This window comes from Somniosus microcephalus, chromosome 9 (assembly GCF_052327205.1).
Source record: "Somniosus microcephalus isolate GS21.2 chromosome 9, FLI_Smic_1.0, whole genome shotgun sequence".
Lineage (NCBI taxonomy): Eukaryota > Metazoa > Chordata > Chondrichthyes > Squaliformes > Somniosidae > Somniosus > Somniosus microcephalus.
The window spans coordinates 137,853,426-137,880,040 of NC_140995.1; the positions used below are offsets into that span (position 1 = coordinate 137,853,426).

The 26,615-nt window shown below is 49.3% G+C and overlaps 1 protein-coding gene across 12 annotated transcripts in view; it reads left to right on the top strand.

The window, feature by feature from the left end:
• Window positions 1-26,615, top strand: part of tbc1d32 (TBC1 domain family, member 32) — a 404,895-nt gene that overhangs the window by 200,458 nt on the left and 177,822 nt on the right. For all 12 annotated transcript variants that reach the window (XR_015079556.1, XR_015079554.1, XR_015079553.1 and 9 more), the window contains exons 18-21: window positions 1,181-1,263; window positions 3,567-3,705; window positions 11,540-11,627; window positions 17,042-17,160. Coding sequence is in view for 8 of the 12 variants with exons in the window: in XM_085997304.1 (XP_085853430.1) it covers window positions 1,181-1,263; window positions 3,567-3,705; window positions 11,540-11,627; window positions 17,042-17,160 (429 nt within the window). In the remaining 4 variants the exon portion in view is untranslated. The remainder of the gene's footprint in view (window positions 1-1,180; window positions 1,264-3,566; window positions 3,706-11,539; window positions 11,628-17,041; window positions 17,161-26,615) is intronic.

Consider the following 26,615-nt stretch of genomic DNA (forward strand, 5'->3'; position numbering starts at 1 on the left):
ACTTCACATTTCTCCACATTATATTCCATCTGCCATGTTCTTGGCCACTCACTTAACTTGTCTATATCCCTTTGCAGCCTCTTGGCATCCTCCTCACAACTTGCTTTCCCACCTAGCTCTCATTTTATTCCATTTTTTTTCAATCTTCCTGTTATTGTTGTAGCATTTTCTGTTATCCACTGTTTTAGGATGTATTGTCATTATATTGTGCGTGAACATTGACCTAAAACGTTTCTAGACTGTACAGGTCTTGATTCCCCTTGTGCATTGCTACAGCCAATCAACTAGTGCGTTATTAAAGATTTTGCATATCTGTTCACTTCTGTCCACAAAGCTTACTTTCTGCTGTCAGGATTTTTGGAGATGCTTTTATGTCAATATTTAATAATGAATTGATTGTGCACCAACATATTACAATGGTGCTTCCCCATGTAAACCGTTGTCATGATTAGTTTATCAACAAATCAAAGCCCCAGCAGTCCCACCTCAGTCTGAAACCTCATTCACCTTACCCAGCACTGCTAAATACCAAATATCTAGCTACATCTTACATACCATCTTGTCTAGTATTATCAGCTTTAAGATGGATAAAGGATAATATTAAATGCATAGGTAATGAATACTAATAATAAATATAAAGGTCACTCATTCACTGCTTTCACAGAATAATGAACAGAGTAGTGGAATTCAATTCCCAAAGCACTGGTAAAAATTCTCAGAATGTCATTTAATAAAAATGGAATTTGATTTATCAATTCGCTGTAAAGCGGTGGCCCTGATCTTGCCCCATACATGACATAAACACTCCTATTATGGTAAAACTGTGCATCATTTGACTCACTGGGAGCATTATCATGGGTAATCTGCTGGTAAAGAAAAATATACTAGTTGCCTACCAAATTTAAACCAACAGTATATTTTACGATTTATTTCAAGTTTAAAAAAAAAACTCACGCAGTTCTTAAAACAACTAGAATATGAATATAGTTTTTGTTTTCTGGGTGGATGAGTCTTCATCCATAACCGTCTTGTGGTGTTGAATATGACTTCATATTAAAATCTGTTTTATGCAATCTGTCCTTTTTTAAAACATGGATTAAACTCAATATTAATGTAATTATGTAATTGAAGAGCAGATTCTATTTCCGTAGCTCAGTTTTAACTTTTTTTTGTGAACCAGGCCAGTTTACTTTCAGAGCGAATACCAACTCCTGTAGCAGGAAATGAATCAGGCTCTTCAACAGCGCAGGAATTACAAAACACGTAAGTGTAACTGCATTGTTGTTTCGCAATCTTGTGTGATCATGCTAGTTAATGACAATGACTTCTAAGCCCCCATTTTTAACTCCGGGCGGGCACATCCGGGGTAGATGGGGTGCGAGGCGGGTGGGAAACCACCACGTTGAATTGAATGTGAGGCCCGGGCCTTTTTAATTCCTGGACCTCATTTGAATTCAGCAGAACTGTGTCATGCCCAAAAACGACAAGTCATGCCCAAAAAGGGCCGGCAGTCGGAAGCGGGAATACATTATAGAAACATAGAAAAATAGGAGCAGGAGTAGGCCATTCGGCCCTTCGAGCCTGCTCCGCCATTCAATATGACCATGGCTGATCCTCTCTCAATACCATATTCCCACTCTCTCCCCATACCCCTTGACGCCTTTTGCGTCTAGAAATCTATCTATCTCGGTATAAAGATTACTGCTGGGTGAGGGTATCTGAAAGTAGCTGCTGATGGTTTAAAGGGGAAGGAAGACTAAAGCTGTGCAAGTCCAAAGACTCCTTGTGGGGCCATGTGCAGTATTCCTGCTTCTCCTAGCCCATAGGAATCCTGATCAAAATTTTAAAAAATTACTTACTTAGCATCTTCTGGCCACTCTGCTACCTCTCGCCAGATTTCAGGTTTGATGCCGTGCATACCTCCCCTTTCCCCGAGTTAAAATGGAGTTGCGGTGCCGAAACATTTGTGTTAAGTAGGCCCACGCCTGCCTGGGGCGGGTGGCCCTCCGGTGCCGGACATGTCCCTGGTTAAAATGGTGGGTATGGGGAATGCAAATATGTCACACTGGCACAAACTACTGTTTGCTCACAGCATAAATGTGTATCATGACCCTCAGAGGCCAAGTACTTAAAGTTTGAATGCATGCTCCCATTAATGTACGTACTTGTCAGATTGCTGATACTAACAGATCTTGATGTTCCGATATAGAATTTAATCACCAATAAGGCAGAAGCACTAAGAGTGAGCGCAAGTTGCTCACAGAGTAGATTTTCATCTTCACTGCCTGAGCAGTAATGTTGCAGGATTGCCTGCCCATTATATCACTCGCCGGATTTTCATTTTCAATTAAATGAAAATCAGGCAGGTTCTATACGGACGGTTACCACGTAGGTGGTGAAGACAAAAATCTACCAACACAAATAAATCAAATCCTATTTTAAATATTTTTTTCCTAACCTTGGAAAGTTATGTGTTGCTATGGAATCCTAAGGCATAATGCAGCACAAAATTTTTTTTTAAAAACTAAAAATTATCTATATTTGTGGAAAAGGGCCATTAGTAAAGGAAATCAGACTTATTTATACTTAAACATGCTAGTCAGTGGTGCTGATACTTAACTGGGAAAAAAAGTTTAGCAATTCATGGCCCAGAAATTTGGGTCTCCACGGGTGAGTACGCACGGGGTACTCACCCGTAGGCCCAATGGAAGTGCCGGTTTCCTGCATGCACTGCGCATGCGCGGGAAACCGGCACTTCCGTTCCCCTGAAAGCAGGGGTTCAGAGGTCGAACGCGTGTGCGGGGGAGGCTGCGCGTGCGCTTCGAACTTTGTTTTTTTTTACAGGCTTTCCTGGGAAGGTAAACCTGCAGAAGTTAGAAATATAAAAAGCAGGCGTAACGCCTGCTTTTTACAAGGTAAGCGGTGAATTAATTAAAATTAAAACATTTTTCCAACAGGTTTATTATTTTTAAATACTTTAAAGCAAGGTAAGTTTATTTTTAGCCCCGTTAGAAAATAAATTATTTTTTTCAAAAATTTAAATTATTGTTTAAAATAGTTATTTAATGTGATTTTAAAAAAAAATTATTTGAAGATTTAGTGATGTTTTGTAAGAAGAAGGGGGCCGTACTATTTCTAAGTTTGACAGCACTTCCTGTCAGACTTATGAATGGAGCATTCCCTGCTCCGATTGGCTCCCAATGGCCCACGTGATCCCAGGGGACGCATCGAACTAACTGCGCCCCTGGGATACGCAAGCACTGCGCGCCGGCAGCTGGACCAGGCCCCGGATCGGAATTCCACGGGGGCCCACAGCTCAACGGCCGGCGCGCAAGATAAGTGCAGGTCGGGGGCTTACACCCGCGGGAAGCCCCCGACCCGAATTTCTGGGCCCATATGTTTTATCCTTATGTTGTGTTACTGTTTGGTCATTTTGTTTTTTGTCTTCAGTACTATAATTAGGAGGAATCCCATTCCTGGTATATTGCCTATTGTAACTACTGTTGCATAAGTTGCCATGATTTCTCAGCTACCATAAAAATGAAATCCTATAACTCTCTTGTCAGGATGATCTTGGAAGAAACGCTGCTAGACAATCTGCTCAACTTTGCTGCCACTCCAAAAGGGTTGTTACTTCTGCAGCAAACGGGAGCAATAAATGAGTGTGTGATTTACATGTTTAGCAGATTCACTAAAAAGCTGCAGGTATGTGTAGAACGTGTGGCTATGTTTTGTTTTTCATAGGTATTGATTATTTGGGAATGAAGGGATCTGTATTTTGTCCCTTTTATAATAAACTATTATTTTATCAGCTCCTCTAATTTGTGTCCAGGATTCGGGACTGTTGACCTTTGATCATTCTTCCCTGTATCACCCTGAAGCCATTGTTAGCCTTGACCATGGCACTTTATTTCTTCTTGTCCTCCTCGACATTTCTGACATTTGACATGATTGACGACTCCATCCTTTTACGTGGCTCCTTCTCCGTTGTCCATCTCTATGGAACCACCCTTGTGTCTCTACATTCCTATCTGTCCCACTGTAGCTTGCATATCTCTACCAAAAGTCTGTTCTCCTTCCCTGCACAGTCACCTTGGGAGAGCCCCAAGGTTCTATCCTTAGCCCCATTTCTTCCTCATTTACATGTTGCCTCTTTGTCACGTTATCCATAGGTATGGGGGTAGATTTTCCCGAACCTGTCGGGAAGAAGGCGGGACTTCCCCTTTTGGGTTTTTGACCCGCCTACTTCGACGTCTGGCCAATCTGCGCGATTTTCCCTTGATTGACCTTGTTGAGCCCGCCCAGCGGGCTCAGCAGGCCAATTAAGGGCCACCCGGCAACAGGTGACATCACAGACTGCAATTTCATCTGTCAAGACGTTTTGACAAATGAAATATCAGTGTTTCACAGCTGTTTGAAGCTGTGAAACACTGACACTCTGAGTTCTAACATGAGTCCTTCTGCACAGACTCAGTTAGAACTCTCAGCAGCACTCAAAGCTGAAGGCTGTCACTTTTCACAGATCGCAGCCATTCAGCTTTCAGTTCCGGCTGAGTGATGCACTCCCGATGGCTACAGGAAGAAAGGCTGTTAAGGTAAGTACGGGTAAGTAAAAGTTCTTTACACACTTTAGACACACCAAACACATTTACCTTTGCACTCATGCACCCATCACTCACCTGAGCACCGACATCGTGACCCCTTCAACTCCTTCAACCCAACGGCCCGCCTGCTCTAACCTGGCGTGGTTTGGAGCCGTCAGGAAACCCACACGAAACCCCTCAAAATAGGGATTAGATTAGGCTAAAAACTGCCTGTTAACTACCTGTTAACAGGCAGTTAATTGGCACTAATCCCTTCCCGCCTGGTTTCGGTGGGTCCCAGTGCGGGGCGGGTACCCACCGCCCCTGAAACTTACGTGGGGCGGGGTTTTGGGCGGGATGGTATCGGGACCCCCAAATTCGGGATTTTCCCCCCCCACACGCCTGAAACCCCGCCTGACGGCTCCACGAAAATCTAGCCCATGGTGTCCACTTCCACATATATGCTGATGACACCCAATTCTTTTTCTCTGTCACCCTCGACCCTATGACCAACACTGTGTTGTCAGACTGCTTGTTCACTATCAATTCATAAATGAGCTTGAACTTTCTCCAAATGTACACGGCAACACCAAACCCATTCTGTTCAGCTCCTGCCATTATCTCAGCGCCCTTGCCTTAACTCCAGGTCTTTCTGCATCTGGTCACTTAAGATGAATCAGAAATACATAACTTTGGTGTCCTATTTGACCCTGAGTTGAGCTTCAAACTCCTTATTCTATCCATCATCGTGAGCACTTAGGCCTAGAAATTCAGTGGGCTTTGCGCCCAGTTACTGCCCAAAGAGGGCTTCTGCGCCAGTCTGCAAACTTCGGGCGAACTTCATTGACGTGCTAATTGCGGCGGTAGCCGTTAGCGCTGCGCCGCCACCGATGACGTCATCGGTGTGCGCAGCGCCCCGGTACCGCCCCGACACCGGCCCGACCCCCATCTTCAGCAGCGGCCGCCTTTTCCGTGGCGGCCGCTAATAACATTCGGAGACCGGGTCCGTACAGCAGCCTTAGTGGGGCGCTTTAAGGTGGAGGTGCGGCCGGCCGCTTTTTCGGCGGCCGCCTGCCCGCACCTCCTTCCCCGGCCTCCTCCACCTCCCCCCCCCCCCCCCCGCGGCATTGCCGACAGGTTTCCGGGAGCCCGGCACTTCTCCGTTGTGCCGGGCTCTTTTGCCGGCACTCGCGATCGGGGCTCCGGCTGCTGCAGGCACCTCCCCCTTAAGAGAGGGAGGAAGGCCTGCAGTACCGCAGCCTGCCGCTGCGCTGCGGGTGGCGCTGCGGCCACTAGCGCGCTGATATTCAGTTTCAGCGCCCCAAGCGGGGGCGGCCACACCCTTGAACAGCGGCCGTCCTCGACTTTGGGCGCTGAAACTGAATATTGGCTGGGCGCGAGTGGCTCCGCGCCCAGCGGTAAATTCTGGCCGCCAGCGAGCTGGCAGGGCTATAGCTAATTTCTAGGCCTTAGTGTCATCCCCTTTATCTCTGACCTAGAAAGTTGAGAGTTTAGGTCCCACTCCAGGTCTTGAACACATAATCTAGGCTAACACTTCAGTGCAGCACTGGCATTGTCAGAGGTGCTGTCTTTCAGATGAGACATTAAACTAAAACCTCACCTGCCTGTTCCAGTGGTTTGGGTGGTTATTAATGTTCCCATGAAGAAGAGCGGGTCATTTTCTCAGTGTCCTGTCCAGCATATTTCTCTCAGCCAACACCATGAAAAAAAAGATTAATGAGCCATTCATCACATTACTGTTTATGGGATATAAATGTGTGAAAAATGGCTGCCTCTTTTATTCACGTAACAACATTAATTGAACAATGAAGTTCACTTGGAACATTTCTGAAATGTGATCAGGCACTGTATAAATTGAGTCTTTTATTTTATTAAAGCTCATGCACCAGAGGCTAAGGACAACTGAGAGATGCTTATGTCATGTTATTTTTATTTCAGTTTTTCTTTTCTGCCTTCCAAATTTCATCTCCACCCCCAAAAAGTGTTGACTCATTGCTGGGATATGGTCTTATAGGTGCTGTGCCCCTACTGCACTGAAGTGGCCATGCTTCATGTGTCAGCTTAGACAGTGAGTATCAGCAGACTAGTCAAATAAAGAAGGCACCAGAGCCGAGGCCAGTTCTATCCTCAACCATCATTCACAAACAGGGATTCCAGCAGGAGAACACTGGATAACCTTAGTTGATTTCCAAACCCAGAGACTCTGTGGCTAACTAGCATTCTTATTAGATACTGGTCTTCAAGGATTAGTTACTCGCTCACTTAACCATCTAAACAATTGGGAGAATATGGCAACCTCTTACTTTAAAGTCATTGGCCTAGAAATTCAGTTGCTTGCGCCAGCCGGTAGCGCCTTAGGAGGAGGAGATGTTGGGCGCTAGGCGGCTAGCGGCCGGGCGCAGCGCGATCTGCGCCTCTCCCCAACTTCACTCAAGATTTAGCGGCGGCGCAAAGTCTTTGCGCGCGCTCAGCTGCGCGCGCAGATCCTGACGTCATTTCCTCGTGCAACGCCCTTTGTGCGCCCCAAACCGGAAATTCAGTGGCGACGCCCTATTGTGCGCCTGGCGCCCCTAGCGACTGGTAGAGGGGAACGGTTCTCAGTCGATGCGGGGCGCGAGGGGCGCAAATTAAAGGGCACTCCTCCTGCAGTAGAAAAGGCTGCCATTTTGCAGCACTCCTTTTTGAGAGACGGATCTTTGCAGAGAGACAAAGGTGGAGAGCTTTCTGCTTTGGCTCAACACTCGGACAGATACTTGTGGCTTCAGGCCACAGCTTTCCACTTGTCTTTGCCTTCAGTGTCATATCATTGTTTGCAAACATATAATGGGGGCTGCAATGGGTGCAAACGCTGGCCTACTCCATTGCATTCAAAGGGTTCACAGACGCCGTGAGAGAGTGGCAGTCATGGCCAGAGGGAGAAGGGGCAACAGGCGTCGGCAAAGGAGGCCTTACCCACCCAGGGTATACCGCCAGCAGTTCTCCTATCTGAACATGTCTGACGAGCAGTGTGTTCGGAGGCTGCGATTCCGAAGGTCGGTGGTCACTGAGATCTGCCACCTGCTTGGCGGTGATCTGCAGCCACAGCTGAAGAGCAGGACGTCTCTGTCAGCGGCAGTGAAGGTGACGGTGGCTCTCAACTTCTATGCCACCGGCTCCTTCCAATCCGCTACTGGGGACATTTCCAACATTTCCCAGTTCGCCGTGCATTGCTGCATCCGCCAGATGACCAATGCCCTTTTCAGAAGGAGACGTCAGTTCATCTCCTTCGCCATGGCCCTTGTCAAGCAGCAACAGCGTGCAATGGGCTTTGCAGCATTCGCGGGCTTCCCCATGGTGCAGGGCGCCATTGACTGCACGCATGTGGCTTTGCGGGCACCTCTGGAGAATGCCGAGGATTACCGCAACCGGAAGGGCTACCATTCGCTCAACGTGCAGTTGGTGTGTGACCACAGGCAGCTCATCCTAGCTGTCAATGCCCGCTTTCCAGGCAGCAGCCACGATGCCTTCATCCTGCGCCAGACTTCTGTGGCAGACATGTTCCAGGCCCAGCCTCACCCACGAGGATGGCTTCTCGGGGACAAAGGCTATCCTTCGTGTACTTGGCTGATGACCCCGCTCCGTGCGCCCAGCACCCCTGCTGAAGAGGGATACAATGAGAGCCATCAAGCAACCAGGAACATCATTGAGCAAACCATCGGCGTCCTGAAGCAACGGTTCCGCTGTCTGGATCGTTCCGGTGGAGCCCTACAATATTCGCCGGAGCGAGTCTCCCATTTCGTGGTCGTGTGCTGCATGCTGCACAACCTGGCTATCCGCAGGACTTAGCCACTGCCACCAGAGATTGGAGGACCACCTGAGGAGGAGGAGGAGGACCAGCACAGGAGGGAGGCAGAAAGTGCAAGGGCCACCCGTCGGCGGCTTATTGAACATCGGTTCTAGGCCCCCTCTCAGGGAATGGCTTGTGCCAATGTCACCAGATGAATGTAGCCGCTCCACAAGCCCTCAGCTGAGCAGGGCAACCAGGACTTGCAAAATAAAGCATGGGCTGTGCGATTTAAGAACATTTATTACTTGGAAACCTCTACCCTTCCCACATTACAAACTAATGGAGAGAAGCCCCCTCCAAAAACACAAAAGGAACAGCCTCGGCCTCACAAAACAAAGAAAGACACCAGTCTCGGCCTTACAAAACAAAGAAAGACACCAGTCTCGGCCTTACAAAAACACAACTACACCAGTCTCGGCCTTTCAACAAACACAAAGCATTTGGCCAGACCTTCTACTTTTTGCCCTGCGAGGGCGATGCCTTTCGCATCCGTGACTGGCCCCTGCCCACCCTGCAGCTCCTCCTCAATGGGACCCCAGTGGCTGCAGCAAGGCTGGGGGAAGGCTGCTGAGGGTTAGATGGCGAGACGGCAGATGCCCTTGGGGGTTGGCCTGCACCAGCTCTGGCCCTGGAGGGGCCGGCTGCTGACTGCTCCAACTCTGCTTGGGCGGCAGCAGTCTGTCCAGCGGCTCGTGGCAGCTGCAATGGCGGAGTGGCAGTGTCAGCTGCAGGAATGGTGCCAACCTGACAGATCGCAGGTACTCCCTGGTCGCCTGAGACATTGGCACTCGCACGGGCCAGCACTGCAGCATGCGCAGCAAACAGCTGAAGAACAGACTGCTGGGCTGCTGCTGCGCGGCGAGTGCCCTGGCGATGCCTGGCCGATCCAGCGAGGGTGGCAGCAGTTAGTGCCCGTGTGGCCCTGGTCTGTGTCCGCATGACACCAGCCAGTGAATGAACGGCACGACTGAGCACTTGGCTAGAAGCCGCCTGTGCTGCTGCGAAGTCCTGCAGACTCCTGGCCTGTGCTGCACTGAATTGTTCCAGACTCCTGGCCTGTGCTGCACTGAATTGTTGCAGACTCCTGGCCTGTGCTGCTCCGAATTCCTGCACACTCCTTGACAGAGACTCAATGGAGTCAGGCATCCTTGCCACTGCAGCCATGAGCTCAGTGTACCTGCGCTCAGCCTGGACGGCCATTTCCTCCAGGAGCCGCACCTCCTCTGCGCTCACCGTCGCAGGACTGGAGGCCGCACTCACCCTCTGGGGAGAAGTCCGCCGAGCTTCCCCACCTCTCCCGCGTTGCTGCAGGCCGCTGGGCCCCGGAGCTTCACTCTCCTCCGACCCTTCCCCCCGGTTCCCCTCCAGGGAAGACGTGTCCCCTTCATCGCCATGGGCTGGCGCGGCTGAGGGTGGCACTGATGGGCCGGCTTCCTCTTCCTCCTCGAATTCAGAATCGCTGACAGTGGCAGCTTGAGGGCCCGCCTCCTCACCTGGCGATTCACCATCTGAAAGCAGAGAGGCACAAGAGTTGCTTTAGAGTGAGGGCAGGGTGGCAGCGAGGGAGGCATGAGTGCTGCCATGCACTGCATTGGTCGGACAGTGGCAAAGGATGCTGACCTGAGGCGCAAGTGGAAAGAGAGAGGTCAAAAAGGTGATGCCCTTACCATTGGTGCCCAGAACAGGGTCGGCATCTCCACTGGCGACGGGGCCAATCAGCCGTCCTGCCATAATGCGCTCCACACGCTGGTCGAGGTCGGAGAGCTCTTTGACGTCAGGACGGCCTCCCCCGGTCTCACGTTGCTTCCTACGGTTGTACGCCACCTTGGCCTGCAAGAGTAAGGACGGCCTCTAAGTACAGTGTGAAGCCCTGATCTTGTCTGCACTGCCTCCCATGGTGGACTGGCCCTGACAGTGTGAAGCCCTGATCTTGGCTGTACTGCCTCCCATGGTCGAATAGCTTGTACAGTGTGTAAAGTGCTGAATGCGCAAGTGATTTTCATGACAGTCCCATAGCTGCTGGATGAGGGCTGGCCATTAGGGCTTTCAGGTCCCTTTGCCCATAAAGTGAGGTGCACATGCAGGGATGAGGAGGACACTGGAAAGGGTACTCACCCTGACAATCCGAGTGAGGTCGTTGAACTTTTTCCGGCATTGCACAGGAGTCCTGGCAACCACGCTGTTGGAAGTCACCCTGTTTGAGACCTCCCTCCAGGCTTTCCGGTAGGCGCTGGGCAGCGGCCTCCTGCCACCTTCAGGGAACAGAACATGGCGCCTGCGCTCCACTCCGCCAACCAGCACCCTCAGGTCGCCCTCGCTGAAGCGCTGCGCTCTCTCCCTGGCCTTCTCCATAGCCCTGGGCGTTGCACAGATGAAGCCGAAGTGGTCAGGCCTAGCTTGAGGGCTGCAGTGTGCAGGGCGTGGCAGGCAAACAAATCCACCCTCCCCCTTTAATAGCTGACCGGCGCCAGAGTGTCTGGCGTCAATCAGCATCTCGCCACACCTGCGCTGCGCCCGCCCTCGGGGGTATCGCCCCGGACCGCCGGCTTAGCGCCTAATGATAGTCGTGCATCGCCTGTTTTAGCGCAGCAGCAACCTCTTGGGGCGATGCGACTGAATATCGGTGAAGGTGGCGCGAACTTGCGCCGGGCGCAAACTTTAGCGGCCGCCCGACTTTAGCGCCCCGAACGTGGCTATACTGAATTTCTAGGCCATTATCATTTAAAAAATCTGCTTACACCTATAAGAGTAAATTTACCTTTTTTAACTTGTCTGTATGTCCACAAATGAACAATTAATGTGTCATCTCAAAGATTCTTCCGATACCAATTAATGAAGATTTCTCTGTCCCCATGGCCATAGTAGTGGTTTGAAATTTCAGAATAATGACATACACTATTGATTTACAGTGCACACCGAGTTCTGGTGCTAACATTCTTAAGCAGAAGAGCACTGGAATTCCAATTGCAAATCAGCAGACCTGTTTTCTTCAAACTATCATAGATTAACATTGCATAGATAGTATCATCAATATGGTAAGTGATATCATGCAAAACAGGAATAATATGCAGAGAATTTACTTACTTTGCCTTTTCTCTTAACTTGGCAGGTCAGCAAATGTGAAAAGTTTGGATATGGAGTTATGGTTACACAAGTAGCTGCAACAGCTCCTGGCATTGTGGCACTGCAAAGTTCAGGTAAATATTGATTAAAAGAGATGTCTACCAAATTGAAAATATTTGCCATTTAGAACCACTGGATGTTTTAGTATATTACATTTGCAACACAAACTAAAATATATATTTGCTGTAAATAATGTATTAATCTTTAACATTGCAGTGTTTATATCATAAATGTTTACATTTTCATTAAAAAAAACTTTCTCCTTTAGGTTATTTCTGCATCATTCCCGTATCAAATAAGTGAGCAGAAGGTCTGTTTACAGGCTTCAGCCAATGTTTCTCTAACTTGCTGCTAGGAGTTTTGTGTGACAGTAGAATAATAGAAATTGCACCTCATGTGATCCATCACACCTTGGCTGTTGCTAACTCTTCAACTGGAGCTATCTACTCTGATATCATTTTGTTGTCCTTTCCCTTTGCCCTTTTATATTCTTTATTTCCAAATACTTATCCATTTCCCTTTCAAATGATGTTAGAATGTCTCTGGCGCAATAGCCACTTGTGGTAAAGTATTTCATATTCTAATAATTCTCTGCGGATAAAAGATTATTATAACTTTCTCCTTTAGTTTTTCACGATAATCCTCTGTCTATGCTCCCTTGTTATCTTCATGTCAATCAGTGGCAATAAACTTTCACCACTTACCCTCTCAAAACTTTTAATAATTTTGAAAACCTCTGTTAGATTCCCCCTAACCTTCCAAGTTCAGTGAAAAAATCCAACTTTTTGAGCCATTCTTTATAATTATGACTTCTAATTTCTGGTATCATGTTAGTGATTCTTTACTGTACCCTTTTCATGACTCTAATATCCTTTGGGGTGCCTAAAAAGCATACTATAGTTCAAATATAAATTCAACTTGCTTTTATATTCAATGTCCCTCTTTATAAAAGCTAGAATCTCATTTGCCTTTTTCTGGCTTTTTCTACCAGCGCTCCCACCTTTATAGATCGTGGAGTGTAAACAGCAGCATAGACCTGTTGGGCTGAATGGCCTGTTCCTGTGCTGTAAATTCTATGTAATCTGTGTTCTGCCACTCTGTTAAGAATCTTACTATTTAGGGTTACTGTACTTTTTTCCAAAATATACTATTTCACATTTTTCTGCATCGAACTGCACCTGCCACCTATCTGGATACTCCACTAACCTATATATATCCTATATTCTTTCTCGCAGTTTGCCATGGCCCCTAGTTTGGTATCACCACAAACTTAAATAAAAAATGAGAAGTCTCAGCACAGATCCCTGGGGAACTTACCCTTTGATTTTCAGTTTCCCTCTTTTCTCAAAAGAGCTGATTAATATCAGGACATGGCAGGAAGGCAGCGGGATCAGAGAAGGTAAATTACTGCTCTCATTTTAACTGCCCACCTCTACCCGGTTTCCACCAGGCGGGGCGAGTTAAAATTGGGGCCTCTGTAACTACAGTGAGAATACACTTTCTTTGTCGCACGCAATTGAGTAAGCCCAAGTTGCAGTGATAGATCAATATAGATTGGGCCCTTTTGAAACGTTCTGACAATGTAACAACAGTCAGTATAAAGACTACTACTTAAGCTGATACTTAGAAGCTGTTCTCTATTGTCAATGTATTAGCTCCATATGCCACTTGGTGATTTCTATTGCTTTGTTGGAGAAGGGTTGGAAGTAGTTGGAAGACCCAAGAGTCAGTGCTGGGTCTTTTTTAATATAGATGATTTGGACTTTTGTAAAGGGAGCATGATATTCAAATCTGCGGATCACATAAAAGTATATTGTTAGCCAAAAAGCGAGGAGGACTGTAAAAGACTTCAGAGGATATACACAGGTTAGCAGAATGGACAGATGGGCAACAGATTTGACTTAATGTACAGAAATGTGCGGTAATATATTGTCAGTGGAAAAGCAATAAATGCATTGGCCCAGAAATTCGGGTCAGAGGCTTCCCGCGGGTGCAAGCCTCTGACCTGCACTTACCTAGCGCGCCGGCCGTTGAGCTGTGGGCCCACGTGGGATTCCGATCCTGGGTCTGCTCCAACTGCCGGCGCGCAGTGCTTGCATATCCCAGGGGCGCAGTTAGTTCGATGCATCCCCTGGGATCACGTGGGCCATGGAGAGCCAATGGTAGCAGGGAAATGCCCATTCATAAAATTGGCAGGAAGAGCTGTCAAAACTATAAATACTATAAGCCCCAAAACATCACTAAAACTTCAAATAAATTTTTTTTAAATCACATTTTTAAAATAACTATAAATTACATAAAATAACTATTTTAAACAATAATTTAAATTTTTGAAAAAAAAATTACATTTTCTAACGGGGCTAAAAATAAACTTACCTTTCTTTAAAGTATTTAAAAATAAAAAACCTGTGGAAAATTTTTTTTAATTTTAATTAATTCACCACTTACCTTGTTAAAAGCAGGCCTTGCGCCTGCTTTTTACATGTGTAACTCCTGGAGACTTACCCTCCCGGAGAAACCTGCAAAAAAATCATAAGTTCCATGCGCACGCGCTGCCTCTCCGGCGTAGGCGTTCGACCTCTGAACCCCTTCCTTTAAGGGAGAATGGAAGTTCCGGTTTTATCGCGCATGCGCAGTGCATGCATGAAACCGGCACTTCCATTGGGCCTATGGGTGAGTACTCCGTGCGTACTCACCCGTGGAGACCCGAATTTCTGGGCCATTGAGTATGCATTCAATGGAAAGTTGCTGGAACATGTGGATGAACAGACAGGTTCAACTACATTAATTCCATGAAAGTGCAAATGCGGGCAGATAAAGCCAGAAAAAAGGCCTCTAGCATAGGGACCTGTCGTACAAGAGCAAGGAGTTAATAATTTTTTTACAAGGCAATAGTTAGGCCATAGTTAGAGTACTGTGTACAGTTTTGAGCGCCTTATTACAGAAAGGTCATTAAAACCATTAAAAAAAGTACAGTGTAGGCTCACCAGGATGAATGTGGTTATCAGGAGAGACTTGAGATATTGGGACTATTTCCACATAACGGAGAAGACAAAGAGGAAATTTAATAGGGATTTTTAAAATATGTGGTTTCAATAGGATAAAACTATTTCTCTGGTTGCGGAGTCAGTGACAAGTTCATCAATTTCAAATTGTCACCGACTCCGCAACTAGAGAAGGGGGCTCCTCATTCTTTCAGTGGCAATTTTAAATTGATGAACATTTGTCACTGAAAGAATGAGGAGCCCACTTCTCTAACTCTCATAGCTCTTTCTCCCACCTCTGGTTCTCTCCACTGTCGGCTTATTACTGAGCTGTTTTAGGCCTGCTCCCCTTCTACTCACCAAATGTCAGCCTTCAGCTTAGCTTTGACACCACTCTTCAGCTTTCAGTGCCATTATATATGCCCTTGACATCAAGGCAGCATTTGACTGAATGTTGCATCAAGGAGCCCTAGTAAAATTGAAGTCAGTGGGAATCAGGGGAGAAAATCTCCACTGGCTGGAGTCACACCTAGCACAAAAGAAGATGGCTGTGGTTGTTGGAGGCCAATCGTCACAGCCCTAGGACAATGCTGCAGGAGTTCCTCAGGGCAGTGTCCTGGGCCAACCATCTTCAGCTGCTTCATCAATGACCTTCCCTCCATCATAACGTCAGAAGTGGGGATGTTCGCTGATGATTACACAGTATTCAGTTCCATTCGCAACTCCTCATATAATGAAGCAGTCCATGCCCACATGCACCAAGATCTGGACAACATTCAGGCTTGGGCTGATAAGTGGCAAGTAACATTCGCACCACACAAGTCTCAGGCAATGACTTTCTCCAACAGGAGAGAGCTTAACCACCTTCCCTTGACATGGAAGGTCATTATCATTGTCGAATCCCCCACAATTAACCTCCTGGGGGTCACCATTGACCAGAAACTTAACTGGACCAGCCACATAAATACTGTGGCTACAGAGCAGGTCAAAAGCTAGGTATTCTGCGGCAAGTGTCTCACCTCCTGACTTCCTAAAGTCTTTCCACCATCTATAAGGCACAAGTCAGGAGTGTGATGGAATACTCTCCACTTGCCTGGATGAGTGCAGCTCCAACAACACTCGAGAAGTTTGACACCATCCAGGACAAAGCAGCCCGCTTGATTAGCACCCTATCCACCACCTTAAACGTTCACTCCCTCCACCACCGGCGCACCGTGGCTGCAGTGTGTACCATCTACAAGATGCACTGCAGCAACTCCTCAAGGCTTCTTCAACAGCACCTCCCAAATCTGCAGCCTGTACCACCTAGAAGGACAAGGGCAGCAGGCGCATGGGAACACCTCAAGTACCTGCAAGTTCCTCTCCAAGTCACACACCATCCTGATTTGGAAATATATCGCCGTTCCTTCATCGTTGCTGGGTCAAAATTCTGGAACTCCCTCCCTAACAGCACTGTGGGAGTACCTTCACCACATAGACTGCAGCGGTTCAAGAAGGCACCTCACCACCACCTTCGCGAGGACAATTAGGGATGGGCAATAAATGCCAGCGACGCCCACATCCCGTGAATTAATAATAAAAAAACTAAATAAAAATCCAGCAGCATTTCTTTTGCCTCTCACCTTGCTCTTTGGGCTCTAGTTCTGCAGTGATCCTTCTCTTCAGCAGGGTAGGTGAAAAATGAGCAAATGGAATGGGAGAATGCAGTGGTTGAGGGGTGGTGTAAAGGGATAGATGAGGCAATGGAAATGAAAGGACGTTGGTAGTGAAGGCGATTGGGGAGATGGAGTTTTGACTGCATCAAGCCCAAAATCCCACTGCTTCCCAGCCCCCTCAGTGGTTGCAGTTCCCATCTAAATGCTCTAACAACACAGTCCCCAGTGCTACCACACCCAGCCCACCCGTCTTCTCCCATGCTGCAGCTGTGCCCACACCCCAGTCTCTCGGGCCCCTTGCTGACTGACTACAGATGCCAGCAACTGCCCTATTCTTCCTAAACCTAATCTCTCAGTACTCCCAGTCTCTAGACATTCCACCCACCCCCCCAAATACAGGTGCCAGACTCCTTAACCCCCATGGTTCCAACCGGTATTGCTGCATCCCTCAATTTATGGTTGCAGCTGAAGATTTATAATGCACCTTTGCCAATTAAAAATAATCTAAAAATTCCCATTGTTAATCCTGTGAGCACTTTTATATGCCTCCTTAAATGAACGTTGCCAAACATTCAGCTCCTACTGTTTCTACTGTTGATGATATTGGATTTTCACTTTTGAAAAATGTAAGCTGTAGGTAGTGAGATTACCAATCTTAGCCACAGGATGAATAAATATACAAGGTAGTAGGTCATATGTGAGTAACTTCAGCTGTGCTGACAATCCATTTGATACGGAATATCTGATTAATCAATATGGTATATCCTAGCTATCAGATTTTTGATGTACAGTATTTTTTAGCATGTCATCATTTAATGTCTGAATAATAGAATCTATTTTTGCTGTTAGGGTTTATCAAAGCTCTTGTAATGGAGCTATGGTCTGTTCTGGAGTGTGGAAGAGATGATGCAAGAATGATCAACCCTAAACCAACACCGGTGGAGCCCATAGACAGAAGTTGTCAGAAGGTAAGGGGGAAGTTTGAAACAGAACCTTGGATTTTAAGCCATCTGGTGATGTCAGTAATAAGGAATGGAATGCTTTCCATTTCAAGTGATCCATGTTAGGAGAGATTCAGGAGAACCAAACTCTCCCAGGTTAGATATAGTATGGTAATACGTTCCCTCTGGCCAGAAGAGCACCCCCTACTATCCCAGTTTTCTGTCTCACACCAGCCATTCTATGACCTCTCAGATTGCCAATTTTGGATCAGGGAAGTTTTCTGCTGCATGCACATGATTTAGACTGCCCAGGGTTATTTCACAAAAGACCTCGGTAGCCAAATAAGACTTTTAATTCACTAGTCTGATGGGAATTTGAACCTGGGTTCCAGCAGTGAAAGCCCAACACTGAACTACCCTGACAAAGAATCAGAATTATGAAAGGTTTTGATAGAGTAGACACAGAAGGAGTGTTTCCACTTGTGGGGAAGAGCAAAACTAGAGGCCATCGATAAAGGATAGTCACCAAGAAATCAAATAGGGAATTCAGAAGAAACTTTGTGGAACTCGTTATCACAGGGAGTGGTTGAAGCGAATAGTATAGATGCATTTAAGGGGAGGCTAGATAAGCGAGGGAGAAGGGAATAGAGGGTTGTGCTGATACAGTTAGATGACGAAGGATAGGAGGAGGCTCGAGTGGAGCATAAACCGCCAGCATAGACTGATTGGGCCAAATGGCCTGTTTTTGTGCTGTGTATTCTATGTAATTCTATGCAAGACAAACATTTCCATTTAATCCAAAGAAATAACCTATTTGCAGTTTTCTATTTCCAGTTAAATCTAATTTTCTTCTTGTTGAAAGTTTTTTCCTTCGTTGGTTTATTCCAATAATCGTAGTAACTTGCAGCTAGAAATCTGTCACTGGTATACTTTCCTTTTTATTAATTATTTGTCTACAATCCTGACCTACTGCAAAATTGCAAGTTTTGCAGGTTGTGGTTTGTTCTTAAAAACAAGTAGCAAATAAGTAAAGGAACAGTTATTCTTAAAGTAAGTAGAAATCTATATCCACTTCATCTTAAACAAAACAATGTTAAAATATAAATTAAACTGCTTTAATTTTTTTTTAATTTTAAAGAAGTTCTTATGGTTAGATTCTAAGATCAACATTTTTAGGACCTAATTTTAGTTGTCACTTAAGGATAAATTTTCCAATTGCATTTTCGCGACACAGAGCCTCACCTGCCAGGCATACAAATCATGGATTTATGATCATGCTGTCTATGATTTTCCATCCATTCATTTCCCAGTGGGCAAGAGTCTGCAACAGGAGAGTACAATCAGAAAATTTACCCTTTAATATCGTATTGGCCTGTTCCCCTAACTTCATAGTTTAAAAATTAAGGGGGAGAAATTCGGTATCGCCCCGTTTGGGACGCTAGTATTGGCGGTGCGCAAAGTTTAGCGCCAGGCGCAATTTATCGCCACCTTGAGCGATATTGGGTAGCTGCGCCCCTGAAGGTGATTGCGGCGCTAAATCAGGCGCTGCACGATAGTCTTAAGGCGCTAACCCGGCGGCGCGACACAATTTCTCCGCGGGTGGGCGCAGCGCAGGTGCTGTCAATTATCGATTTCAGCCAGACACGCTGGCGCCAGCCAGCTCTTAAAGGGGCGGATCGATTATCATCCCCAGCCGCACCCTGCGCCTCGTAGGCCTCAAACTCGGTGGTAACCTACCTGTGGCGTCAACAACTGCATCAATATGGAGAGGGCCAGGGAGAGAGCGCAGTGCTTCAGCGAGGGGGCATTGGATGCTCTGGTTGGCGCGATGGAGCGCAGGCGATCTGTGCTCTACCCGGAGAATGGCAGGAGGCCTCAACACAGCGACCACCGCAGAGCTTGGAGGGAGGTTTCCCACAGAGTCACCTCCAGCAGCATGGTTCCCAGGACTCCTGTGCAATGCAGGAAGAAGTTCAACGACCTCACGTGGGTCGTCAGGGTGAGTGCCTTTTTCAGAATCATCTTCATCCCTCCATCTGCACCTCACTTTATGCAGAGGGTGTGCAAAGCCCCAATGGCCAGCTGTCATCCAGCACCCATGGCCCTTTCTGGAAACACACACGCACATTCAGCTCTGTGCATAATGTAAGGGCTAATCGACCATGGGAGGCATGTCATGCCAGATCAGGGCTGCATAATGTAAGGGCTAATCGACCATGGGAAGCATGTCATGCCAGATCAGGGCTGCAGGTTTCATCACACCCTGTCCTTTCTTTTGCAGGCCAAGCTGGCGAATAATAGAAGGCAACAGCATCGGACCGGAGGAGGCCGGCCTCACCTGCAGACCCTTACAGACCTGGAGGAGCGAGTCCACCGGATTGTGGCAAGCCGGATAATTGGCCCCGTCGCCTCTGGAGATGCCGACCCCATTGTGGACAGCAATGGGAAGGTCATCACCTTTTTGACCTCTCTCCTTCCACTTGTTCCCCACACCAGCATGCTTTTTCACTCTCGAGCCAACTCAGAGCATTGCAGCACTCATGCATCCCTTGCTGCCACCCTGTCCTTTTGCTAAAGCCACTCTTGAACCTCCCTGCTTTCAGATGCTGCATCACCAGCTCGGGAGGCGGGCCCTCAAGCTGCCAGTGCGAGTGACTCTGGAGGCGACGAGGAGGAGGAAGCCGGACCATCTGTACCACCCTCAGGCGAGCCAGCCCATGTCCAGACTGGGGAGACGCCTTCCCTGGAGGGGAGCGGGGGGGAATGGTCTGAGGAGGATGCAGCTCCAGGACCCAGTGGCCTGCAGCAACGCGTGGGGGGTAGGGAAGCTTGGGGGCCGTCTCCCCGGAGGGCGAGTTGGGCCGTGAGTGCTGCTGCACAGAGCGCGGAAGAGGTGTGTGCCCTTGCAGAAATGAGCGCCCAGGCTGGGCTGAGGCACACTGAGCTCATGGCTGCAGTGGCAAGGATGCCCGACTCCATTGAGACACTAGCAAGGAGTGTCCAGGACTTCGGCGCAGCACAGGCAAGGAGTGTGCAGGACTTCGGCGCAGCACTGGCAAGGATTCTCCAGGACTTCGGCGAAGCACTGGCACCTGCCACGCAAGTGCTGAGTGCTGCTACGCAGTCAGTGGCTGGTCTCATGCAGACGCAGATTGAGGCCACGCGAGCACTGACTGCTGCCACCCTCGCTGGATTGGGCAGGATTCCCCGGGGCCCTCGCCGCGCCACAGCAGGCCAGCAATCTGCACCAGCCGATTGCTGCGGTGCTGCCCTGTCAGAGTGCCAGTGTGTCGGCCGACCAGGGAGCTGCTGTCCGCTCTCACGATGACAGCATTCCTGATGCCACCACTGGCACTTCTCCACTGCAGCTGCCACCACCTGTAGGACAGACTGCTTCCGCCCATGCGGAGCTGGAGCAGTCAGCAGCCGGGCCCTCCAGGCCCAGAGCTGGTCCAGGCCATACCTCAAGGGCATCTGCAGTCTCAGTTTCGGACAGTCAGCAGGCCTCCCCCAGCCTTGCTGCAGCCACTGGGGTCCCATTACGGAGGAGCTGCAGGGCGGGAAGGGGGCAATTCCGCAAGGGAAGCAGATCACCATCGAGGGGCAAAAAGTAGAAGGTGCTGCTAAATTATGTTATTTCTTTCATTCAAGGCCGAGGATGCTGGTCTGAATGTTGGTTATGTTTTGGACATTGGCCTAGAAATTCAGTATAGCCACGTTTGGGGCGCTACAGCCGGGCGGCCACTAAAGTTTGCGCCCGGCGCAACTTCGCGCCACCTTCGCCGATATTCAGTGGCATCGCCCCAAGAGGTTGCTGCTGCGCTAAAACAGGCGATGCACGACTATTATTAGGCGCTAAGCCGGCGGCCCGGGGCGAAACCCCCGAGGGCGGGCGCAGCGCAGGTGCGGCGAGCTGCTGATTGACAGCAGACACTCTGACGCCGGTGAGCTCTTAAAGGGGGAGGGTGGATTTGTTTTTTTGAAAGGCCGAGACTGGTGTATTTGTGTTTTTTGAAAGGCCGAGACTGGTTGATTTGTGTTTTTTGTGGGGGCTTCTCTCCATTAGTTTGTAATGTGGGAAGGGCAGAGGTTTCAAAGAAATAAATGTTCTTAAATCGCACTGTCCATGCTTTCTTTTGGAAGTCCTGGTTGCCCTGCTCGGCTGAGGGCTTGTGGAGCGGCTACATTCTTCTTGTGCCATCAAGCCATTCCCTGAGAGGGGGCCTAGAACCGACGTTCAATAAGCCGCCGACGGGCGGCCCTTGCACTTTCTGCCTCCCTCCTGTGCTGGTCCTCCTCCTCCTCCTCCTCCTCCTCTGGTGGTCCTCCAATGTCTGGTGGCAGTGGCTGAGTCCTGCGGATAGCCAGGTTGTGCAGCATGCAGCACACGACCACGAAATGGGAGACTCGCTCAGGCGAATACTGTAGGGCTCCTCCGGAACGATCCAGACAGCGGAACCGTTGCTTCAGGATGCCGATTGTTTGCTCAATGATGCTCCTGGTTGCTTGATGGCTGTCATTGTATCCCTCTTCAGCAGGGGTGCTGGGCACACGGAGCGGGGTCATCAGCCAGGTGCACAAAGGATAGCCTTTGTCCCCGAGAAGCCATCCTCGTGGGTGAGGCTGGGCCTGGAACATGTCTGCCACAGAAGTCTGGCGCAGGATGAAGGCATCGTGGCTGCTGCCTGGAAAGCGGGCATTGACAGCTAGGATGAGCTGCCTGTGGTCACACACCAACTGCACGTTGAGCGAATGGTAGCCCTTCCGGTTGCAGTAATCCTCGGCATTCTCCAGAGGTGCCCGCAAAGCCACATGCGTGCAGTCAATGGCGCCCTGCACCATGGGGAAGCCCGCTAATGCTGCAAAGCCCATTGCACGCTGTTGCTGCTTGACAAGGGCCATGGAGAAGGAGATGAACTGACGTCTCCTTCTGAAAAGGGCATTGGTCACCTGGCGGATGCAGCAATGCACGGCAAACTGGGAGATGTTGGAAATGTCCCCAGTAGCGGATTGGAAGGAGCCGGTGGCATAGAAGTTGAGAGACACCGTCACCTTCACTGCCACCGACAGACGTCCTGCTCCTCAGATGTGGCTGCAGATCTCCGCGAAGCAGGTGGCAGACCTCAGTGACCACCGCCCTTCGGAATCGCAGCCTCCGAACACACTGCTCATCAGACATGCTCAGATATGAGAACTGCTGGCGGTATACCCTGGGTGGGTAAGGCCTCCTTTGCCGACGCCTGTTGCCCCCTCTCCGTCTGGCCATGTCTGCCACTCTCTCACAGCGTCTGTGAGCCCTTTGAATGCAATGGAGAAGGCCAACGTTTGCACCCATTGCAGCCCCCATTATATGTTTCCAATCAATGATATGGCTCTGAAGTTAAAGACAAGTGGAAAGCTGTGGCCTGAAGCCACAAGTACCTGTGCGAGTGTTGAGCCAAACCAGAAAGCTCCCTACCTTTGTCTCTCTGCAAAGATCCGTCTCTCAAAGAAGGAGTGTTGCAAAATGGCTGCCTTTTCTACTGCAGGAGGAGTGCCCTTTAATTTGCGTCCCCCGCGCCCCGCAGCGACTGAGAACCATTCCCCTCTACCAGTCGCTAGGGGCGCCAGGTGCACAATAGGCCGGCGCCACTGAATTTCCGGTTTGGGGCGAACAAAGGGCGTTGCACGATGAAATGATGTCAGGATCTGCACGCGCAGCTAAGCGCACGCAAAGGCTTTGCGCCGCCGCTAAATCTTTACTGAAGTTGGGGAGAGGCGCAGATCGCGCTGCGCCCGGCCGCTAGCCGCCTAGCGCCCCACATCTCCTCCTCCTAAGGCGCTAGCGGCTGGCGCAAACAACTGAATTTCTAGGCCATTGTCTCCAGGGTGTGAGAGACAGTTGGCCTAGAAATTCAGTGCCCTTAGCACCGATTTTGCGGCGCTAGAGGGCCTAGCGCTGCAATTGGCGCCGGTTCCTAAATTGCCTGGGGCCCTTCCGCAGCGGTAGACCGGTAGCGCTGCGCCGGCACCGATGACGTCATCGGTGTGCGCAGCGTCCCGGTTGCCGTGGTAACCCGGCCCCAAGCCGAAATTCAGTTGCGGCCGCCTCGCCAGTGGCAGCCGCAACTAAGACTCCGACAAACGAGTGTTGCCGGAGTCTGCGCCGGCGCTTTAAGGAGGCGCGGCGGCCGGCCGCTTTCCCGCCGGCCGCCTGCCCGCAGCTCCCTCCCCGGACTTCTCCCCCCACCCCCCCCCCGGAACAGATGCAAGCCCGGCACTTGTCCGAGGTGCTGGGCTCATTTTTGAAGAGATTTGCGCGGGCCGCGGCCGGGTGCAGGCAGCTCCTCCTTAACGGAAGGAGGAGGCCTGCACTTCCCGAGCCTGCCGCACCGCAGCGGGCGCCGCAGCGCCGGAATAGCGCCGCAATGCGGCGCGTTGCGCCACTTTTCAGGCGCTAAAACCCTTCAGTAGCGCCGGCAGCCGTTTGCGCGCGGCACTACTGAATTTTTGGCGCGCGCAAAGGGACTTAGCGCCGGCGCTAACTTCCGGCGCTAAAGCCCTGGCGCAGCGCAAACTCAATTTCTAGGCCAGTTATGTTTTGGACATTGTCTCCAGGGTGTGAGAGACAGTTATGTGGCAGTCTGTTTTGCTGTTTGTTTCCATTGCTTTGTCATGCGGGAAGGATACACATTTTGTTAAATAAAGAAGTTTATTTATTCACAATGTCTGTTCTTTGCACTAATTTTTGCCTTGACCGGCTTAGGGGTAGCAGAACGGTTCCATTCATGTTCTTGGAATGGCAGAAAGCATTCCCTCAGAGGGGCCTAGAAGCGACTTGCTATAAGCCTCTGACGGACGGCCCTTGCAGTTTGTGCCTCCGTCCCGTCTTGGTGCTCCTCCTCCTCCTCCTCCTCCTCTGCTGGTGCTTCAATGTCTGGTGGCATTGGCTGGATCCTGAGGATTGCCAGGTTATGCAGCATGCAACACACAACCACGAAGTGGGAGACTCGCTCAGGTGAGTACTGAAGGGCTCCTCCGGAATGGTCCAGACAGCGGAACCGTTGCTTCAGCACGCCGATTGTGTGCTCAACAATGTTCCTGGTCGCTTGATGGCTCTCATTGTAACGTTCTTCAGCAGGGGTGCTGGGCGAACGGAGCGGGGTCATCAGCCAGGGGCACAGAGGTTAGCCCTTGTCCCCGAGAAGCCAGCCTCCTGGGTGAGCCCGGGCTTCGAAAAGGTCTGCCACAGAAGTCTGGCGCAGGATGAAGGCGTCGTGGCTGCTGCCTGGGAAGTGGGCATTGACAGCGAGTATCAGCTGTCGGTGGTCACAGACCAGCTGCACATTCAAAGAATGGAACCCCTTTTGGTTGCGGAAATCCTCCGCATTCTCTAGAGGCGCCCGCAAAGCCACATGCATGCAGTCAATGGCGCCCTGCACCATGGGGAAGCCCGCTATCCTTGCGAAGCCCTCTGCGCGCTCTCGCTGCTTGTCCGGGGTCATTGGGAAAGAGATGTACTGCCGTCTCCTTTGAAAGAGTGCATTAGTCACTTGACGGATGCAGCAATGCACCGCGAACTGTGAGATGTTGGGAATGTCCCCAGCAGCCACCTGAAAGGAGCCACTGGCATAGAAGTTTAGAGCCACAGTGATCTTCACAGCCACCGACAGAGATGTCCTGCACCTTTGTTGAGGCTGCAGATCTGGCTGAAGCAGGTGGCAGAGCTCAGTGACCACCTCCTTACTGAAGCGCAGCCTTCGGAAACACTGCTCCTCCGACATGTTGATATACGAAAACTGTTGGCGGAAAACCCTGGCGGCGTAAGGTCTCGTGGGGCGACGTCTGTAGGCCCTCCTCCGTCTGGCCATGCCTGCCACTCTATCCCTGCGTCTCTGCGCCCTGTCAATATGATTGAGAAGGACGACGTTCCCATCCAATGCAGCCCCCATAGTAAGTGCGCACTGAAAGTTATGCCGGTTGAGAAGCTTACCAACTGCAAAGTAATGTTCAGAAGGCTAAAGTTCCTCAGCCAGCGCTGGCTCACTGCAGAAATGGCTCTCCGTGTGTAGCTGAGCAACTCTCTCTCTCTCACAGAAGGTGTGGTCCAAAAATGGCTACCACTAACAATCCAGGAAGAGTCCCCTTTAAATAGCGCCCACCCCAGCCCGACAGCGACTGGGAAACGTTCCAGGTAACCTGTCCTTGTTAGCGCCAAGCGGAATGGAAGGGGGCGCCAATGAATTTCCGGTCCGGGGCGCCCCAAGGGCGTTGCACAATGAAATGATGTCATGATCTGCGTGCGCCGGTGAGCGGGCGCAACGGTTTAGCGCCGGCGCTAAATGTCCGCTCAATTTGGGAAGAGGCGCAGGGTTCGCTGCACCCAGGCGCTAGTTGGTTAGCGCCCCACTTCTCGACCTCTTTAGGCGCTAATGGGTGGCGCAACCAACCAAATTTTTCCCCCTAAATCTTCCTCCAGTGCTGAGTTAACTGATCTCAGCTCGGACAGAGATATATACGGGTGCTACAATTGGCCTCAACCACCCCTGATTAGTAACCAGCAACACATGCTGGAAGTGCAAATCTGTAGACGTAGGGTGAGGACAAGATTAGACTTGGCATTGGAATACCTTGTTGAGGCTCATGCATGAATAATTCCACTTGGGTGAGCTACCACACAGTAACTGGTGCCTATAGAATGTCACAAGGTATCAATGCTTTCCGGAAGGGAGGGGAAAATTGGCAAGGAAAAAAAATCCTATTTAAGATATTTTGTATATGATAACTGCTAAAGGCTGCACAGTAATTAGTTCAGAATGTTGCTGAAATTCCTGTTGAACAGTCTTGTGTATACTTAATTCACAAAATGCAATGAAAGTATGAAGACATTTTATTGTTTGAACAAAATACAATCATATAGAAATAGCACCGCAAACAGAAGCTGTGTAGAACAAACATCTTTTTCATTTGTAAATATACAATTAGGACTGTGAAGCGATTAAAAGTTTCACATTTGAGTTGGGAAACGATGACATTTTATTGAAAATTTTTTTACACCTCATCTTAATTTCAACTAGTTGCATTAATGTTTGGTCAAAAAGATGGTCCAATACTTGTTGATCTTTGGAAGAAGAGCATATTTTCAATATATAACAATAAAGAACTTGCATTTGTATAGTGCCTTTAATGACCTCAGGATGTCCCAAATTGCTTTTTGGTCAATGAAGTGCAGTCACTGTTGTAATGTAGAAAATGTGGCAAGGTCCCACAACATCAATACTCTGTTTTCAGTTGTATGATAAATGTTGGCCAGGACACTGGAAGAACTACCCTCCCCTCTTCATATAGTGTCATATCATATACGTCCACCTGAGAGAGCAGACAGGACCTTGGTTTAATATCTCATCTAAAAGACAGCACTGTGCTCCCTCAGTACTGCACAGAAGTGTCACCTAGATTATGGGCAGGATTTTCATTGGGCCGTGGAGGTGTGTGGGGGGTTA